The sequence below is a fragment of the Schistocerca serialis genome, chromosome 2 (assembly GCF_023864345.2).
Source record: "Schistocerca serialis cubense isolate TAMUIC-IGC-003099 chromosome 2, iqSchSeri2.2, whole genome shotgun sequence".
NCBI classification, from domain to species: Eukaryota; Metazoa; Arthropoda; class Insecta; order Orthoptera; family Acrididae; genus Schistocerca; species Schistocerca serialis.
This window is the reverse complement of record NC_064639.1, coordinates 624487750-624509934: the sequence shown is the minus strand read 5'-3', so window position 1 is coordinate 624509934 and position 22185 is coordinate 624487750. Positions and strand designations below refer to the sequence as shown.

The window sequence follows — 22185 nt, the reverse complement described above, 5'->3', positions numbered from 1 at the left end:
GTCACGCTTCGAAACTGTAATTCGTAATGACGATACAGCAAAATATATTAATTATAAACAAAAAATTAAGATTCATCTTTCCCGAGTTATTTTCAGCTTTAACAATCGAACTTAGTGACAATTCCACAGGCAAATAAGCTTACATATAGTTTATAATCTTATCGTTATGGCTATGCATAAAATACTTTATTACCTGTAGCTACATTAAATATACAAAACAAAACCATCAAACCAGGCCTTTAATGTAAAAAGCAAAGCACTTACCCTATTGTGAGAGATTATTCCTCAAACCTGTCATTTAATCCGCAAAAGTGAAACTTTTAGATAATTCGGCAGCTTTGCCATACGGAGTAAATTGAAGTAATTAACAAGTAATTCCGAAAGATCCTGGAAGAAAGTTCCTTTAATTTTCTGCATCTTTTGCATTAGAGACACTTAAGAAAGAAATTTCCTGTCAATGAGGGTTTTTCAGTTTAACAAATTCAATTTTTTTGTAGCTACCACTTTCCTTAGCGAAGTTTTCTGTCTTATGCCAGATACCTTCTGCGACAATAATGTGTTCGGATAGCATGTGTCCGAGAACTCTTGGGATGAGTAAAAACCGGTTCAGATCTTTCAGATTTAACGAGTCTTTTTTTAATAGAAAAATTTTGTATACCTTCCTTGAAATGAATGTCACATTGTGGGTGAAGCATATTTATTAAAAATAGGTATTTTTTACGTTGTAAGTTTACATTAACTCTGGTGGAAAGCGCCTAACATTGTGCCCGTGTAGACGAAGATTGATCTTTTACGTAACAGCTTCTACTCTAAAATTAACTTTTATTTGATTTATAAAATTACCAATAATGGTTTGCAATTTCATGACGATTTTCAACAAACAGCTTGCCGCCTGGCGCTCTTACTTCTTTTCCTTTATATTAGAATTAATACTTCGTAGCGCTGCAACAAGGTAACAGTTTAACAATTCGACTACTTAGCGAGATCCATACTTTTTTAGCCGAAACGTTTAAGCTTACACTTTGACATGACACACACACAAAAAGAAAAACATTTACAAATGATTTTCTGACGCTCAGTTTCATCAAAATGTGAATCACACCTTAATAAAGTTCATTCATTTTATTAGTTCAGCAGACGAACTTTGAAACTAACCACTATAAGCCAGTTAGTGCCATATTAGCATTCTGCAGCACTCGCTGCCTAACGTTTGCCAGGTAAACTAATATACAGAGTGATGAAACTGAACGTGAAAAATGGGCAGAAATTGGATTTTTCTCAGGGAGACTGATGTTATGCCCCGAGACATCGGATTCGTTGTATAAGATTAGGAAACAACCAGGTCAGCACGACGTAAAAATTTCTGAAACGTAATGGCAAGCAAGAATAAATTAAAAGGCGCATTTAGAGAGATATACGATTGCAAAATCTAATACTTCGAAATAATTTTGGAAAGTTAATAAACTGGATTAAAAAATTTAATGTCTAGAGGTAATTGTTTGTTAGAATACTTGGCATTCTATATTGACCTGCAACTCTAATTGCTGCACTCTCTAAGTAGGGCCTTCCCCATTGTTGTGCAATAGACACAGGGGGAAATCGGGAGAGGTATACAACAGGTAAGATAAGTTGGAAGCAATCCATTGTTGAATGGGTGTGAGTGGTGCCATCGTTTGATGGCGCTATGGGCGGGGAGGTTGCGGAAGGGCGCCTACCTGCGGAGGGCGCAGCGCGGCGACGGCGAGGGCTGCGCAGAGGGCAGCGAGCGAGCACCAGCGCATCTTGCCGTTCGCGTCGCCTCGCAGTCTGGCCACGAATGTGCGCCGCCCCGCCGCGACGCCCCTTATATAGGCGCCGACGAAGCTACCGCGCACGCGCCGTGGCGGGGGCTGCGTGGGTAGCGGCTTGGCGCGCCCTCGGCCACCCCCTCGACGGACGGCTAAAATTTCCACGTCAAATTCTCGAAGCCCCCGTGACGTCAAGCGATAATACTGCCCGAGCGGAAGAATGCAGGGAACGCCAAGCTGGTATGTGTGGGGTCTGAATAACTTTACCAAAAATTGGAGGAATTAAATAGTAACGCAGTTACGTACTACCTATACGTGGGAGCTATAGGGCGAAATGTTGCGCAACACTGCATTTTTGGTCAGTAGTGTTCTTAATGTTCGTCGTATTTCCTTTCAGTTCAAAGTGCTTAGAACTGCAAAAGACATGTCTACGATTGTCGTAAGTTTTGCGCTCTGACTGAATATCCATATTATATGGAGTGTGCACATTGCTGAACAACGACACCATATCGTTTGAAGCGCGCTGCAGTTGAAGACAACCATGCGTAAATACTCTTCGACTCCACACAGTCCAAAAACACTCATACAAACATCAGTTTGTGCTTCGATTCTGTGGAGCTCGAGCGAAGACGGTTGGCTAGCTTTAACATGTTATACCTTTGTAATAAGAAAAATGAAAGGAAGAGGAAACACGGTATAATGATTAAAGACTGACTAATGAAAGAAAAACATATTCTCACATTACGTTAGTCTGGGCTGAAGATATTGTCACATGATGAGTATAATACAATTGAACTTCGCAACATCGCCGATTAAGAAGAAGTTTGCAATCGGGAGAGAAACTTTAACAGCGCGCGAAAAACTGGCAGCAATTTTGCGATTCCTCATGCGCTGAAGGGGGTATGAAGACTTCAAATATGCGTCTACACACATCTGTAGTATCTGAGTGTCAATTTTTGTACTTAATATCTTCCTTCAATATTTTTCGCCCCTCCTGTTCTTGATTGTGCGGTAATTTATCGTTTTGCACATGACATGTTATTTATGGTAGGGTCAATCGCTTTGTATGTTTGAAGAGATCAATTCCATATTCCTAGATTTCAAAAGGCTTTTGATACCGTTCCTCACAAGCGACTATTAATCAAATTGCACGCGTATGGATCGTCTCAGTTGTGTGACTGGATTCGTGATTTCCTTACGGAGAGGTCACAGTTCGTAGTGATAGACGGTAAATCATCGAGTAGAACAGAAGTGATATCTGGCGTTCCTCAAGGTAATGTCATAGGCCCTCTGCTGTTCCTGATTTACATAAATGATATAGGTGATAATCTGAGCAGCCACCTTAGATTGTTTGCAGATGACGCTGTAATTTACCGTCTAGTAAAATCATCAGACGATCAATTCCAATTACAAAATGATCTAGAGAGAATTCCTGTATGGTGCGAAAAGTGGCAATTGGCACTAAACAAAGAAAAGTGCGAGGTCATCCACATGGGTACTAAAAGAAATCCGATAAATTTTGGGTATACGATAAATCGCACAAATCTAAGGGCTGTCAATTCGACTAAATGCCTAGGAATTACAATTAAGAGCAACTTAAATTGGAAAGACCACATAGAAAATATTGTGGGGAAGACGAAACAAAGACTGCGCTTTGTTGGCAGAACACTTAGAAGATGCGACAAACCCACTAAAGAGACAGCCTACATTATACTTGTCCGTCCTCTGCTGGAATATTGCTGCGCTGTGTGGGATCCTTACCAGGTAGGATTGACGGAGGACATCGAAAAAGTGCAAAAAAGGACAGCCCGTTTCGTGTTATAGCGCAATAGGGGTGAGAGTGTCACTGATATGATACGCGAGTTGGGGTGGCAGTCACAGAAACAAAGGCGAGATCTACTTACGAAATTTCAATCACCAACTTTCTCTTCCGAATGCGAAAATATTTTGTTGACACCCACCTACGTAGGGAGAAATGATCATCATAACAAAATAAGAGAAATCAGAGCTCGAACGGAAAGATTTAGGTGTTCCTTTTTCCCATGCGCCCTTCGAGAGTGGAATGGTGGAGAAGTAGTATGAAAATGGTTCGATTAACACTCTGCCAGGCAAAAAAGTGTAAACTGCAAAGTAACCATCTAGATGTAGATGAAACATTCCTCTTTGACTTTCGTGCTAGGCTTTCAATTTAATGCTGTTGTGTAAGGCTTGCTTTCGTATACGCGAATAATCTTGTTGAGCAATTTGTTGTTGAATTGCTTCAGGTAGCTCGACGTAAGACCGTTACGAAGACTGCCTCACAACTGACGTTTCCTTGTACATTCGTACACATTATCGGCACGTACGCTCAAGCATATCTACTTCAATGTGCTCGCACAAGACTGTGCGACTGAAAATCTATCAACCGGCAAGCAGTTTGAACAGTTGTAATGGTTCCGCAAAATTTCACTGCTTACGTTCAGGCACGCAAATTGCTCGACGTACTGCTCCACAGATCATATTGCAACGTTTGTTGGTGGATCCGTGCTTATCATCCGAATTGCTACACAAATACAGTCAGTTTAAATAAGGGTCGCCACCCTCGCTTTGGCTCGCGTGACAGTGTTAAATTTCTCAATATTCTGAAGTCTATAACAACCGTTTGTAGAAATATTCCACAATTCTACCACTGGACCGAAATATAGATACCGCTAACAGTTCATATGCCGATTACAAATGACTCCTAGGGACACAAAATTATTTTATCCACGTTGTATCTTTTGAACATCGCGGTCGTTAATTGTGGGAGGTGAACAACGCAACCAGCCGCATATATTTTTTAAATGTTTTATTTTAGTGCCATAACCGGTTTCAGGCTAATACGCCCATCTTCAGATGGCTGATATTTTTCGTTACACAGAGGTTTTGACCGACTGCATTCCATCTGCTCCCACACTGCACCAGAATATTTGATGTCAATTATTCTCGTGCAGTGTCCGAGCAGACGACATGCTGCTGGTCAAAACATCTATGTAACGAAAAATATCAGGCATCTGAAGACGGGGGTGTTAGTCCAAAACCGGTTATGGTACCAAAAGAAAATTTTTAAAAAGTATTCGCCAATTGAAAAATTAAAAAAAAAATGGTTCAAATGGCTCGGAGCAATATGGGACTTAGCTGCTAAGGTCGTCAGTCCACTAGAACTTAGAACTACTTAAACCTAACTAACCTAAGGACACCACACACATCCATGCCCGAGGCAGGATTAGAACCTGTGACCGTAGCGGTCACGCGGTTCCAGACTGTAGCGCCTATAACCGCTCGGCCACACCGGCCGGCTGAAAAATAAAGTTCAATAGGGACAGATTCTCACAAAAACACCGCACTCACCTTTCCACTGAAACGAATGTAACAATTTATTAGCCCCCAATGAAAAACCTTGTCAAGTCCGTGTCGTTCACTAAAACGCCACAGTCCAGCTAGGTACCTGACTCCAAAACCTAAATGGAGCTCTCTGCCTACTGAGCGTATGCACACTTGCTAAATGGCAGTGGCTTAGCAAAATTGTTGCTTGAAATTAACTGTGTCGAGTGACCAGTTCAACTGGGAATGATAGTGGGGTCCATGAAGACAATAACGGGCCCGTGAAGACAAAAATTGAAGAGGGCTTAATTTTGAACACACTTCCTTAAGTATGGAGAAAAGTGATAGTGCCAGCTAGGTTCTTTGTTTGCCTTTTTTTGTAGATAATTGCTGTCCGTTAGTAGGATTCTTACACGTAGCATGAATTGGCTGTACTGAATTCTGAAATGAAGCCAAATTACTAAAAAGAAAATTTGACTGAAGTTACCCATCAATGACCTATTTATTGAAATCAAGACAAAACTTGTAAAGAAAATAACTTCAGGAAGTCCTATAAGTGAATCAAAGACATTGAATATTCGCTAGGTAGTAGCAACTGCGTAAAAATTGACGCAAAAATTTAATTACATCACGATTAACTAGTTTGAAAGAGAAAGATAATTACTTTAAAAGAGGTTAAATAAGAAGAAGAGATTCATATATTCTGTTTAAATAATTAATATTACAAATTGACTGAATACGAAAAAGGTAGAAAGTGCAGAGAAAATTATATTTATTTTCATAGAAGCAACATAAAAGGATGCCTGTACGAGCACAATCATATCGCTGAATTGACCTTTAGCTAAATCTCTGATACTGTTTTAAATTTATAGAACAAAAGAGCGTAATTTTCGCTGGACTAAATTTACATTAATACGAGATTTACATAAATGGTTTTTGCTCTTGATATTGACTGAGAGCAATGTTTATTTTCAGTATCTATTCCTATATTAATTTTGGATTAGGTTAATCTGAATAGGTTATCTATTATGTACTGATGCGAGTCTGCGACAGAAAATTCGCGCATTGTGGTAAGCTTTAAAGATATTTAAGTTTCTTACCACAGTGAAACGAACTGCAGTAGTCTGGAAGCAACATTTTTAACCAGATAGTTTATCTTGATTGCATTTTCGTAACCCTTTAGGTAATTGCGATTACTTCCGAGCACTATTATCTCTTCTTTTGAAATTCACGAATGCATATGAGCACTCATTTAAGAACTAGGGAATATTTATGATAACACAGAAAGTAAGATGCGTTAACTGTAGAAACTGCTTATATCTATAATGACTCCCTTGTGCTGTAGAATCTATATTGACGTACACAAAACGTTCACCATACAGTGGCAAACTGAACGTACTTTGATTGGCACAGGGTTATTTAAATTAAATTATAAATCATACTTTAGTGTCAGACTGACACAGTAAAACCTCTACCCGAGAGACCACACGGGTGCCAGATTCCACGAGTGCTGCAAGCCGGCGCCTAAATTTCGCGAGCTCTCTCAATCCTTCATCAACCATCCTTCTCCCCCTCTCCTTGTCAACCTCTTCTTTTTCTCCCTCTGCTTGTCCACCTCCTCCTCCTCCTCCTCCGCTCTCACTTTCCGTCCCGTTCTCCCTCCCCCAAATCTCTCTCCCTTTCCTCCTCACCCCTCCACCTCTGTCCGTATCCTCTTCCTCCCCCTCTGGCCATTTTCTCCCTCTCCTCTACTCTGTCCATTTCCTCTTCCTATCTCTCTCTCTCTTTCTCTCTGATCCTGAGTCTAATTTATTGTTAATGCAAACGAAACGTCGAATGGTAAATGAAGTCACTTAAAATCACCATTAATATGAGGGGCACAGGAGAGACCTCTCCAGCTGCCGGATCTAGTAGGATAGCAGCTTCAGTGGCAGTATTTCTCACAGTTTTAATCTGTGAACAGGCTGGACTGAAAAGTTTCAGATGATTTAGATCTCATAGTAGTATTTCAATCATAAGTCTTTAAGCCATCAACAAAATTTCCCACTTGCCTCTTAAAACTGACGGCGAGGAAGAAAACAAAACAGCACACTGTTGCGAATACAATTTTATTTCAAATCAAATGTAACGGAAAAGAATATGTGTGGAAGAAACAATTTGTCGAATGGTTTAAATGCCCGAATATCCAAGTTAAACTGATTATGGAAAATAAACCGAAGTCGTACATTTTCACAGCACAGCACTTTCTTTATCGCAGTCAGCTTTAACAGAAAATCTGTACAGAGTTTGTTTAAAAAAAATATGTAGCCAATGTCCACCCGAATGGTACTAGAGTGTCGTGTAAAAATTTGAAGTAAAACGATCAAGAACTTTTAGACTTTTTTGCTAACAACAGTTGCCCTTCACATATGAAATGTATATATTACATATATTTAAAAGGTATTCAGCCGATGTCTGCGCCAATTTTTATTAATATGTTGTGTAAAAATTTGAAATAAATTGGTCACGAACTTTACGTGGCTTTTGCTAACAATGTTTCCCCTTTATGTACCAGAAATATATTTATATACTATATATACTTAAAAAGTATATAGCTTACGTCCGTTCGAAAGTTTATTGGAGTCTATTGTAAAAATAGGGAAACAATCGGTCAAGAGCTTATCCCCTTTATGAATTACGTTTAAATTTATATACCGTATATATTAAAAAATATGTAGCTTTTGTCCATCCGGAAGCCTATTCGATTATAGTGTAAAAAAATTAAAGTAAGATGGTCAGGAACTTTTTGAGCTTTTTGCTAAAACCTTTTATGTGTTATATATACATTTACGCATCACATGCTTTAAACAAATATGTAGCTTATGTCCGTCTGAACGAATATTAAAGTATCATGAAAAAATTTGAACTAAGTCGATCAAGAACTCTTCGAAGATTTTGCTAACAACTTTTCCTCTTTACGCGTTATTCGAAATATGTAGCTTATGTCCGTCAGAGGGTTTTGGTATACAAATTTAAAGTAAATAGCGCAAGAACTATTCCAGACTTTTCGTACTGACGTTAAACAACGTGGCCGTAAATTAAACTAAGTGCCCAGGATTTACAATTACGAACAACTTAAATTGGAAGGAACACACAAAAAATGTTGTGGGGAAGGCTAACCAAAGACTGAGTTTTATTGGCAGGATACTTAGAAAATGTAACAGACCTACTAAGGAGACTGCCTACACTACACTTGTCCGTCCTCTTTTAGAATACTGCTGCGCGGTGTGGGATCCTTACCAGATAGGACTGACGGAGTACATAGGAAAAGTTCAAAGAAGGGCAGCACGTTTTGTATTATCGCGAAGTAGAGGAGAGAGTGTCACTGCAATGATTTTGAACAAAGGTGTTTTTCGTTGCGGAGGAATCTTCTCACGAAATTCCAATCACGAACTTTCTCTTCCGAATGCGAAAATATTTTGTTGACGCCGACCTACATAGGGAGAAACGATCACCATGAAAAAATAAGGGAAATCAGAGCTCGTACGGGAAGATATAGGTGTTCGTGCTTTCCGCGTGCTATACGACAATGGAATAATAGAGAATTGTGAAGGTGGTTCGATGAATCCTCTGCTAGGCACTCAAATGTGATTTGCAGAGTATCCATGTAGATGTAGATGTATTTTTATGTACTAGTATAGATACAGGTTTTTATATTCCATGTGTCTTTTAAAAAGTGTGTAGCCCATGTCCGTCCGAACGTTATTTGAGTATCACGTAAAAAGCTGAAGCAAATCAGACAGGAACATTTCCAATATTTTGCTAATTACATTTCTCCTTTGGCGCGTAATGGGACCGCTTACGGATGTGGCTGCCAAGGAGGAGAAGGAAACTAGTGTGCACTATGTGCAAACCGGGAAAAATTCTAGATGTGGTAAGGGTGCTTCCCGATGCCATGAAAATCGCATGGTGCAGCCAATTGCAGATGGGTGGCTCATGTCGGTACCAATGATACGTATCGCTCTGGATCTAAAGAGATTCTCTCTGGTTTCGGACGGTTAGTTGAAGTGGTAAAGACTGCCAATCTTACTGGTGACGTGAAGACGGAACTCAGCGTCTGCAGCATCGTCGACAGGACCGACTATGGCCCTTTTGTACAGAGCCGAATGGAGAATCTGAATCAGAGGCTCAAGCTGTTGTGCCACCATGTTGGCTATAAATTCATCGATTTGCGCCATAACGTGGTGGGTTTCCGGGCTCCGCTGTTCGTCAGGATAGAAGTCAGGAGCGGAGGGCGTTGTAAAATGAAAATTAATTGAGTGGAATGGACCCAGTTTATTCTTGTAATGATGATACAGTGGTGCCTACGTAGGGCTGAGCAGCCCCAAGAGGGGTTGCCGTCTGCTCATCAGAGAGGCAGAGACTAGAGGAGCGACTACTCGGGGCCGAGGTCAGAAGCTAAGAGAGCGCGGAGCTGTTTCCAAGCCGCCCTCGCCGCTCCCGGCCGCGTCCCCACGTGATCACACGATTAGTCTCTGATTGGAGGATTGATTCCGCCAACGCGCCTTGCTAGTAGCGTGCCCCCGTCAGCGCAACCAACCCGTGGGACTTGAGTCTGACCGAGGAGCACGTGGCAGGAATGTGCCGACCATGGTCTTCCGGCCAGCACCTTCCACCACAGTATGCCCAAGCCGGCTACGGCCGAACATTATGCATTGAAAATTTATTTAAATAAAATTTTGTCGGCAATGATCCCTCTTGGGGGTCTCCTCCCTGCACACCGCCTAGCAGGTGATGGCTTCACTAAGGAAGTGACTACATGGGCAGCGGGAGCTGTGTGGAGGGAACTGGGCAGATTGTTTTATGTTAGAGCGCTTCGGGAAACCACGCAAAGGGTGTCAGTCTAAAAAGGTGCAGGGCAAACACAGGAATGAGAACATATTAAAATCGATATTACAGTCGTAAATTTTCGTAGCTGTATTGGGGAAGAACCAGAGCTCCAAGCGCTAACATAAAACACTGGATCTCAAACCGTTATAGGTACGGAAAGCTGGCAAAAGCCGAGAATAAGTTCATCCGAATTTCTTTCAAAGGTCGTAACCGTGTTCAGAAAGGATAGATTACATACCGTTGGTGGTGCAGTGTTTACCTTATGGTGAAATCTAAGTAGATAGTTCTTGTGAGTTAATCTGGATATGGGTTATACTTGACAACCGGAACAAATTAAAACCCATTCGTTTCACCGACCCACTGACTCAGATAATATAGTTGCTTAACAGTCTTATTTCAAATTGATACCCCACTCGTACAATTATAATTGGTGGTGACTTCAATCTGTCCTCGACATGATGGCAAATATACATGTTAAAGCCAGTGGCAATCATAAAACCTCGTCCGAAATTGTACGGAATGCTTTCCCAGAAAATTATTTCAAACAATTAGTTCAGGAGCCCACTCGAAGTTTAAACGGGTGCGAAAACATACTTGACCTCGAGAGCCAGAAATAAACCTGAGCAAACAGGGAGCGTCATGACGGATACATGTATTAGTGATTGCAAGGCTCTTACAGCAGGACTGAATACAACACACAGACCCTCTAAAAACAAACGCAAAGTACAGGGTGACAATTATTGAACTATATGAAAAAAATCGTAAATTAGTTGCAGACTACAGAGTGCACACACTTTATTCAACATGAGAACGTCACTATAGAGATTCGGATTTAGATTATGACATGTTCGATATGCCTGCCATCATTGGCGATGATGCGTAGCAGACGAAAGGCGAAATTCTGCATGATCCGCTGAAGTGTCGGAACATCGATGCCGTCGATGACCTCCTGAATGGCCCTTTTCATCTCGGCAATGGCTTTGGGGTTATTAATGTACACCTAGTCTATGACATAGTCGCACAAAAAGAAGTCGCATGTGTTTAGATCCGGGGAATATGGCGGCCAATCGAGGCCCATGCCAGTGGCCTCTGCGTACCCCAGAGCCAGAATGCGGTTCACAAAGTGCTCCTCCAGGACATCAAACACTCTCCTGCTTCGATGGGGTCGAGCTTCATCTTGCATGAACCACATCGTCGAAATCAGGATCACTTTGGATAATTGGGATGAAATCATCTTCCAAACCTTCACGTACAGTTCGGTAGTCACCGTGCTATCAAGGAATATCGCACCGATTATTCCGTAACTGAACATTACACACCACACATTCATCCTTTAAGGGCGAGGATTCTCAGTCCCTCAAATGTGCCAAGTTTGTTTATTGACTAACCCATCCAAATGAAAGTGGCCGACAACAACAAGGCGCTTACGTATTTGCATACTAATTCCCATCATGTCCCGCGGCCAGCCGTGCAGTTTGGACGTCCTAACGCAAACTGTTCAGAAGTTGTGACAATTTTATTTCATATAGTTCAATAAATGTCACCCTGTACATCTATTTAAAAAAGCAGATAAAAATTCGCTTGACGGCTTTCTAAGGGACAATTTCTAGCGCTTCCGATCTGACTATGTAAGGTTAGACTAACTGTGGTTTGATTTCAGAGAAATAGTATCTACGGCAATTGCGAGAGATATACCACATAAATTAATAAGAGATGGTACTGATCCCAAATAGTATACAAAACTGGTCAGAACACTGTTGAAGAAGCAACGAAAAAAACTGCCAAATTTAAAGGAACGGAAAATTCTCAAGATTGACGAAGTTCTACAGAAGATTAAAATTTAGCGTGAGCGTCAATGCGAGATGGTTCTAACAGTTTCCACAGCGAACCTCTGTCTCGAAATCTGACAGAAAACCCAAAGAGATTCTGGTCATTAGTAAAGCACACCAGCGGCAAGACGCAATCAATACCTTCACGGCGCGATCTCAGTGATGATGTCATTGGCAACAGTGCCATTAAAGCAATGTCACTAAACATGGTTTTCCGAAAGTCCTTCACCAAAGAACACTAACTAAATATTCTAGAATTCCAATCAAGTACAACTGCCATCACGAGCAACTTAGAACTAGATATCCTCGGTGTAGCGACGCAGCTTAAATCAATAAAGGCAATGCCTCCAGTCCAGATTGTATTTCAATCAGGTTCCTTTCAGGGTATGCTGGTACAGTAGCTCTATACTTAACAGTCATGTACAACTGCTCGCCCCGAGAAAGGAAATGGGAGAAATCCGCTGAATTACAGAACCGAATCGTCGATTTGCAGTAGGATTTTGTAACATATACTACGCTCGAACAGTATGAATCACCTCGAAGAAAACTATTTATTGACGAATAGTCATCACGGATTCAAAAAATATTATAAGGCTGTAAATTCAGCTACATGTTTAGGAATTACATTTACGAACAACTTCAATTGCAACTATCACCTAGATAATGTTGTGGGTAGAGCAAACCAAAGACTGCGATTTATTGGCAGAACAGTTAGGAAGTGGAACAGGTCTACTAAAGATACTGCTTTCGCCACTCTTGTCCGCCGTCATTTGGAGTACTGCTGTGTGATCCGAGTCAAGTAGCACTCACGGCGGACATCGAAAAAGGTCAACGAAGGCAGATGATTTCACATCACCGCGAAATAGGAGAGAGAATGCCACGAACGTGGTAGCTGAATTGGGGTAGCAATAGTTAAAACAAAGGCATTTTTCGTTGCAGCAGTATCTTCTAGTGAAATTCCAATCAACAACTCCCATTGCGAAAATATTGTACTGGCGCCCACCTACATAGGAAGAAATTATCATAATGATAAAATGAGAGTAATCGGGACTCGCACAGAAAGATTTAAGTGCTCGTTTTTCCCGACCTTCGTTCGAGAGTGGAACGATAGAGAAGTAGCTTAAAGGTTTATCGATGAATCCTCTGCAGAGCACTTAACGGTGAGTTGTAGAATAATCATCTAGACGTAGATGTAGTATTTATTTATATCCCATATATATTAAAAACATGTAGCCTATGTCTGTCTGAACATTTATTAGAGTATCGCGTAGAAATTTGAAGTAATTCGGTCACTCACTTTTGGAGAATTTTGTTAAGAACGTTTCTGTTAAAAAGTAGCATATCTTGGTCTGTACGTTTATCAGAGTATCGTGTGAAAATTTAAAGTAATTTCGTCAAGAACACTTCGAGATTTTTGATAATAATGTTAAACACAACTGGACTTTATATCCACAAATGTTACAAAAATGGATGTATATGTGTTTGTTTATGTATACGATGCACATTTCGTTGTAAACCACTGGATCAGTTTCAAACAAACTTGGTATATATATTTACTCTCAGGCAATAATCACTGTGGTGATAAGAACCACCTACATGTTATTGTTTTGGACGTATGTCGTCATAGACAATGATATGCGTTAAAAACTGCCGGATCATACATGAATTTAAAATTTATTAGTTCCGCGTTACTACCTCTATTCTCAATAAATTTTGCAGACAGTATGCACATATGCCGTTCAATGCACTTACGAAATTATATCATGATACCACACACAGTTCGAGAGACATGAAGTCAAAAGCACTGAGATGCGTGAAAAAACTGTCGCTTTGTGCATGTCGTTTACATTTATCACTTCTTTGTTACTAACTTTATTCACAAGACATTTCGCAGTTATTATCCACGTATGCCACTGAATGTATCTACAAAATTATAACGTTGTCTAGCTGTCGGATCAGGAGAAACTGCCGTATCATGCGTGAAGTTTAAATTTATTTCCTTGCTACTTAATCTATTTGCAACGTATCTCACAGACAATATCCACATATAACGTTCAGTCTACCGACACAAATATATCATTGTATGACGCTTAGTCCAAGAGATGTGTCATAAACAATGAGATGCCAGAAAAACTGCCGTATCGTGCCTCATGTTTAAATTTATTATTTCTTTGCTATTAAATCTTCTCATCGTAGTTCATGGACATTTAACTAGAAATATCGTATATAATCAAGTTGTTAGTTAAATAAACATTACATGTTGTTGTTGTTGAGGTCTTCAGTCCAAAGACTGGTTTGATGCAGCTCTCCATGCTACTCTATCCCGTGAAAGCCTCTTCATCTCCAAGTAGCTCCTGCAACCTATAATCCTCCGGAATCTGCTTGGTCTCCCTCTGCGTTTTTTGCCCTCCATGCTTCCCTCCAATACTAAATTGGTGATCCCTTGATGCCTCAGAACGTGCTCTACCAACCGATCCCTTCTTCTGGTCAAGTTGTGGCACAAAATCGTCTTCTCCCCAAAAACGTTACATTGAATTTATATTTTGTATACTATGTTTCTTAACTTGGATAATGTACTTATACATTTGTGTATAATACATATATATGTTTCTGTTTCATGATTTCAGTAGTGTTTTCACGAATACATGGAAATGTCATTATTTTCGACATTACACTACAAACGCATTTCATTTTTTTTTTGTTTCCGCTTCTAATAAAACATCGACAAAATGAATACCCTGGCAATCGCGAGTTTGTCAGCTAGTAGTAATAATGTTATAGCCGAAAAACTGATTGTAATCGTCAGACTTACAACCCATATAAAATGGTGCTGGTGACACGCTGTATATACAAAATGTCAATAAAATAAAAATTATCAAGGCAACGTTATGATTTCATATCACTTGTAATGATACAGTTATGGGAAGCTTGTGGAAATAGCTTTTATGCCTTTTCCTTTCTTTTACTTTAAATATTTCTAACTATTGGTATCAATGTATTTTTGTAACTGGAAGTCTGTGTCCAAACCGCTGAGTTCTATGCGTAAATAAGTATCTCTGAAACGAGCTCTAGGGTTGTCGAGGACGAGAATCGACAGTGAACGTGGGAAGTTGGCGCGCAGTGGTGGCTGAAGCGTGTATGTGTGGCAGCTTGCGAATTTTATGTGCTGGTTAAACTGGGAAGCAAATTGGTACGCACAGCACATGGACAGTGATTGAAAGTAGTTTCTCCATGAACACTGACGTTGAGGGCAGTTACCAAAGACGTTTCTCGAGTGTTATAGCAGCTAAACGCTAACTTCCAGCTGATACAATGTATGCATTTTATATGAACTTCAAGAGAGATGTAAATAATCTTTAAATTATAGTAAATAAGCTATGAACTACAACCAAGATAACAAATATGATACTGAGCTGTATACGGACTGTGACAGCGGACACTAGTTAGCCGTGTGTGGTGAACAACACTATCTCATCAACATTATGAAGACGCCCATTAGTGGACATTAATCTATGGTGTGTCCACTCTCCGCCTTTATGATGGCTTGATTTCTGTTAGCAACACTTTCTTTCGGCAAGGCGTCTGAACGTTTGGGGAGAAACGGCAATCCATTCTTCCGCAAGAGCGGAAACCAGAGAACGTATTAATGTCGGACCCCGGATCTGAAACGAAGTCGGCATTGCAACTCATCCCAAAAGTGCTCTGTTGGGTTCAGGTCCGGACTCTTGGCTGGCAAGCCCATTTTAGAAATGTTATTGCCCCACACTATTGCGTGACAGATACTGCTATAAGACTGGGTGCGCTGTCATGATGATACAAACAATTGTCTGGCTCCGAAGTATTCCTCCACTGTACGCAGTACGCAGTAGACAATTCCTCCGCATTAAGCAGTTTCAATAAGGGGGTAACAACCTAACCATAAAAAACTCGTACTATAAAACCACCGCCTCCGGACGTCACTTTTTGCCCTACAAATGATGGCAGTTAGCCGTCTCCAGGTGCTCGCCAAACCCAAGCGCTTCTATCGGCTTATCACAGGATATAGCGTGACTCATCACTCCACAGCACTCGTTTCCAGTCACCTACTGTCCAGAGGCTTCGGGCCTCACAGCACCTCACGAGTCGCTTGGCGCTGACTACAGGAATGTGTGAGGTATGAGGAGCTGCTCCACCGTTGTATTCCATTCTCTTTAACTCCCTATGAGCAGTCATTGTGACAGCTGGACTGCTGAAAGCGCTTTGGAACTCACGAGGGACTCGATCCGCTGGTTTGATGCGATTTTTTACAACTAACCTCCTCAGTCCTCATCGGTTCCTATCCGTCAGTACATGAGATGCAACTGGTCTTACTTTACTGTGGTTATTCTTTCACGTTTTCACTTCACAATCACGCCACGGGGCCCCTCCACGCCCGCACCAACGTAGTGACCAAACCAAAAGTTCTACTGTCACCTCCGTCAACATGTTAGTTATCTAGTAAGTGGATCACAGGATGCTGGGCTGTGATGTTATCCGTGCGTCTGGGTAAGACTACGCATTAACACGGTCCATCAGGTGATAGATAGTGGACGGAACGCGAGTGAGGGAAGCGATTTGAAGAGCAGAGGGAAAAAAGTGCCATGGCTCCTGCCGTGGGAAAAAACCTCTGCGACAGTGAGATAGGTAGTAAGAGCAGTAGTGGCTTACTATCTGCGATAGTTCATGCAAGGTTGGATTTATTAGTATGGGTATCATGCATCATTACCGTGGCAGTGATGGCGATGTATCCCTGTTACTGCAGCCGCTGCATTCCTGGAACAATCAAGATCGTTATACAGTAGTGGGAGATCGGCCATAGATGTTAGGGTGTGTTGAACACATGCCCCTCCATATCCGCATCCAGTGACGCCTGTAGGCTAAGGATGACACGGCGGCCGGTCGGTACTATTGGGCCTTCATGGCCTGTTCGGGTAGAGTTTAGTTAAAACTTTACCAATATACACTGTCTGATCAAAAGCATCCTGAAACCTTGTGTAATACGAGACTGGCCGCTAGATGTCACGTGAAGCGAAAACTCGAGTATAGAAGGAGACGGGGATTGTTGTAGCGTCAGTAGAAAAGCAATGACGGCAGATGGGTCGGTAAGCAGAACGTAGTGAGTAGCCATTGGATGTCACTTCAGTAACGAATCCATCGTTCAAATGACTCTGAGCACTATGGGACTTAACATCTGAGGTCATCAGTCCCCTAGAACTTAAAACTACTTAAACCTAACTAACCTAAAGACATCACACACATCCATGCCCGAGGCAGGATTCGAACCTGCGACCGAAGCGGTATACTGGCAGAAGTAAAGCTGTGAGGACCGGGCGTGAGTCGTGCTTCGGTAGCTCAGTTGGTAGAGCACTTGCCCGCGAAAGGCAAGGGTCCCGAGTTCCAGTCCCGGTCAGGCACACAGTTTTAATCTGCCAGGAAGTTTCATATCAGCGCACACTCCGCTGCAGAGTGAAAATCTCATTCTGGAAAATGTTCTTTTAGGGAACAGGTGATAGTCACTGGGTGCCAAGTCAGGACTATAGGGTGAGTGGGTGATTATGTTCCACTGAAACTGTTGCAGGAGAGCAACGGTTTGCCGAGCGATGTGTGGGCGAGCGTTGTCACGGAGAATGTGTACACCCTTACTCAACATTCCTCTTCTCAGGTTCTGAATTGCCCGTTTGAGTTTTTTCAGAGTCTCACAGTACCTTTCACCGTTAATTGTGGTCCCAGTGGGCATAAAGTCAACCAACAATACCCCTTTCCAATGCCAAAAAAATGGTTGTCATGACTTTACCGGTAGACTGTGTTTGTTTGATTTTTCGCGGCTTTGGCGAAGAAGGATGCCACCACTGGTCTCAGGTGTAAAGTGGTATGCCCACGTTTTGTAACCCGTGACAATTGAGTACGGAAAGTTGTCGTGTTCAGCTGCAAGGCGGTGAAGAATTGCGCGGGAAGCATCAACTCGTTGTCGCATGTGGTCCTCAGTCAGCATGCATGGCACCCATCTTGTGCACACCTTCCGGTAGTTCAATGTTTCCGTTACAATTCTGTGAGCGTTGCTTTTGGAAACCTCAGGAACCAACGTGAAGAGATCATCCAGGGTGGTCCGCGCGATCTTCACGCATGCATCTTCTGTGGAATGGTAGAGAGATAGTATGAGTGTGTTTCGATGAACCCTCTGCCAAGCACTTAAATGTGAATTGCAGAGTAATCATGTAGATATAGATGTAGATGTAGATGTAGATGCTCTGCTCAACCTTCAACATTGTCTCCTCAGAAATTGGCGATCTCCCGCTTCTTTGTTCGTCGTGAATTTCTGTCCAACCAGCTGCAAACTCTCTACACCACTTATGAACATTTTTGACATCCATGCACGGCTCACCATACACTTCCGTCAATTGGCGTAGGTTTTCAATCGGCGCAGTGCCCTTTGCGTTCAAAAACCGAATAGCTGCGCGTAATTCACACTTGGAGGTAACATCCAACGGCAGCTCCATTCTCAACGGCTGCCAAGCCAAGACTGAGCGCCTCGGCGAAGTGTGCGCATGTTTACACACAGCGCGTGAAGCACTCTTCATTAACAGTGGAAGAAGTGCCACACAAACAGAGTTCTGTACTTATAAAAAAATAGGAGACCTTACTTTTGGGATTACCCTCGTACATCTATAATATTTCATTGTGTATCGTTGTTCTCGCATTTCTGCCTACTTAACGATGTGGTACTTCGATCCGACAGTATACTGCATAGTTATTAGGTACTTAAGTACTAAACTTACGATTTTGTTTTAGCTTCACACTTACATTTTGTGGACTTATGTTTATACATATCAATTATTATAGTGTACTTAGTTTACTTCTGTAGTTCACTTACTTAACTAATGAAAACAAAACCACTTGCACGCGAGATTTACTTAGTATTGCATAGGTGCTTCTACTCCTCTCGACATTTTATTACCTGTGATACATTGTACAGACCTTTAATAACCATAGGCGCGGGTTCCTGCAACACTACTGCTTTAAGATGACTGGCTGCCACTTCCTATGGATTCTGAAATAATTGGAAAAAAATTTCTCACTCCCTCTCAGCCTTCAGGACTTGTCGCTCAATTGAAAACATGGTCTCGCTGGCATCTCATCATATCTCTCAAGCCTATTGTTTCAATCTTAGTCTAGCTCCTACTAAGTCTGACACTCTTCAGGCTATTTCAATACGTTTAACGAGGGTTCTACGAGCACATCTTCCCTAATCACCTCAATGGACACCAAAACAGTACTCACATGAGACATTTCGTTTAACTATAGCTCAAATCTGAGTACCAGTTCTACTCATCAAGTGTGCCGCCCTGCACAGTATGTCCTACAAAGCTTCCCCAGTTCCTGTATAATCCATACTGCATTAATTTTATATTTAGCTATTAATCCTTTGCAATCTTTACTAATGAACTGTCTTCCATTATCTGTTGATATCATCTTAAGTATACCAACATTTACAAAATAATCTCTTTCCGAACACTTCACCGCATTACGTATATTTTCGTTCTTTAACGGAAACAAGCGAAGGTATTTCGACCAGCATTCACTTACAACAAAGATAGTACCCTGTTTTTTCTTGAGGCAGAGGTCTACAATAAACCCCACACACTTCATGTATCACTAGATGCATTATATACTTAATTGGACGTACAATCTCCTTTACTAGCTGGCGGATTAAACATGATCTAATAATTTTTTGAATCGCAGTACGCACGTTCTTAAAATTGTAATGCTTAGTCTTGTTCTGTGTACACTTTCTGGCACCATAATGGTCATAACCTTTGGTGAATACATTTCGTAAGTCTTATTATAGCATGTCAGTACACATATACTCCAGTTTGTGCTCTTTTTCCCACATCTCCAATATAAAATATCGTTACATAATAGCTAGTTTCCTTTTTCTTCATTTCTCACCATCAACAATTTTAAATAGGTGATAATTCTACAGCATTCGAATCGAGTTCTCACACTTGGACTGCGTTCTCCTGTTTTCAAGAAGTAAATCAGAAATCTAGTTCTCGAATCTAGGGTTGAATACGTATTATCGTAGCCCAAACTTAACCTGGAGAATACATTGGTAACAACGTTCTTAATTCCTTCGATACATTCGGCCTCTAGGTCAAACTCATGAAGGAATAAGTCTGTAATGTAGCTTGCTACTGATAAGAAACGTCGACACTTGATGGTTCGCGTGAGCTTTAATTGTATTACCAGGTGGTAGTAGTCTAAATCTCTTATACCACTGATGCTACCTTCTCCATTATGGCACTGTATAATTCCTTTGTTGTTTATTCAATATCCTACAAAGAATAACTGAACTGCAATGGAAACCTGGTTCGCCAGATACATCTCCCTGAAACACTTCACAGGCAATTCCATAGTCCTGTGCATCTATGGATGACTTAAACGCTTCCATAAAATTTTTACAGTATAATAATTTGGTGTTTATTAAATCTTTTTTGATTCTATCAAATGCTGCACATTCTTTGTTTTAATAAGCACACAATGTTAGGATCATTTGCATCACATTTCCAATGAGTTTCCTGCAAAAATTGTCCATACGTAAAAATGGCTTTAGTTGCTCCTTATTTTTTGGATAAGGAGATTTGGCTATTGCATTCACTGTCTGTAGGCCTGGCCATTACTGTTACATCGACAATATGACTCAAAAACTTCACCATCTTCTTACCAAATGACAGCTTCGACAATTCTACCATAATGTCTTTCTGTCTAAACATAGCAAATACATCCTCCAGTTCTAATAGGTGATCTACCCAAAGCCTGGATACAATAACTATGTCATCCACATTAAAGTTCTTCACCTAAGGCTAAATTTACACAGACAGACACATTAAGCCCTAATGGTAACACGTAAAATAGAACTGGTCTACATTCGAACGAAAATTCAGTATACTTACACGATTCGGGATGGAGACTGACCTGCCAATATCTGGAGTTCAGATCCATGCTGCTAATGTATCTCTGCCCATCAAGTTTCGACGGTACTTCTTCTGTGGGTAACTGACGATCCCTCTCCTCCTCTATGACCTTAGCTAAAGTTTGCACCCTACCTCTGAGGTTTCTTTACCACCAACAAGGGATTGTTACAAACACTCTTTGATCGTATAGTGACTCCTTTCTCAACCAGTTTCTGTATATGTTAGCAGCAGGTTTTAAAGCTAAAGGCCTCGTGTAAGTCCTTTGAAAAATGGTTTATCTATTTTAATTTTAATTTGGACTCATAACCCCCAATACGATCAGGCCAGTCAGAGAACACCTCTAAAAATCAGTTAACAACCTCATTAAATCCTTATATCCCTCTAAGGAAAGGCAATCACTCTCACTAACTTTACCCTCGATTTGTGCAACGCTTGCCATCTCAACTTCAATGTCACTTACTTTTCTATAAGTTTCCTTTGGAACTTTCTGTGCAGCACACCACTGCACTAAATCTAAGTCATCATTGGTTATAGATTCTGTATTGATAAAAGTATATTTAAATATATCCCTAGGATATTGGATGATAGACTTTTAGTTTCAAAATTTATTATCGCCTCATATTTAGTACATCAATCCACGCCTACTGGTAGTGGAATATTCATATTTAGCACCACCAGGAAATTGTGACTGAAGACAGTGTTAATTACAGTAAAGATTTACAATACTTCCTGTTTGACGATCTTCCGTCTGTGGTCTGTAATACCAATAATCCGTACTCACGATATTTGTAGTACAGAAAATCGCCCTCGTTTCTGAACAGTACCGCAGTACAACTGATCACCACAGACTTTTGGCTCCCAGAGACCATAACAGTATTAACCCTCTCTACTTTCAGCATTCCTTGAATAATATGTCTCGCTAACGGCCTTTCCATGTCGTACTTGGGTTCATTTAGCAATTCTTCACGTTACATTCGTTCTTCCTCAATATTAATAACACCTAAGTCATGCGACCTTTGTGTATCGATTAGCAGTACCTCGGTAAGGCCCTTCCCGAGACAACTCTTCCACTTTCCTCCTTTTCAACAACTCCTACCTTTGGGTTTCCTTTCCCCTTGTAACCAATGTACTTCCCTGTGGTTTCGTCATTCCTTTTGATATCTGGCAATACTAGTTACTATGTACTTCCCCTTCCGTATGAGGATCTCACATATTCTTCCTGAAGTCAACCCTTATAGATTTAGAATGCTTTTCTGTTCGAAATACCCAGTTGTTCTAGAAAACTTAAAACTGTTTACCTTACCCCACTCTCTAACGATCATCTTCTCTCTTACATTTAACAGCACTCGGCTTATTATCATCTTGAGC

At 41.0% G+C, this 22185-nt stretch overlaps 1 protein-coding gene across 2 annotated transcripts in view; it reads right to left on the bottom strand.

The window, feature by feature from the left end:
* LOC126457686 (uncharacterized) overlaps positions 1-1803 on the bottom strand; it is a 412004-nt gene extending 410201 nt beyond the window's left edge. For both annotated transcript variants that reach the window (XM_050094192.1, XM_050094193.1), the window contains exon 1: positions 1716-1803. In XM_050094192.1, coding sequence (XP_049950149.1) covers positions 1716-1781 — 66 coding nt within the window. In that variant the 5' untranslated portion in view covers positions 1782-1803. The remainder of the gene's footprint in view (positions 1-1715) is intronic.
* Positions 1804-22185: the final 20382 nt, after the last annotated feature.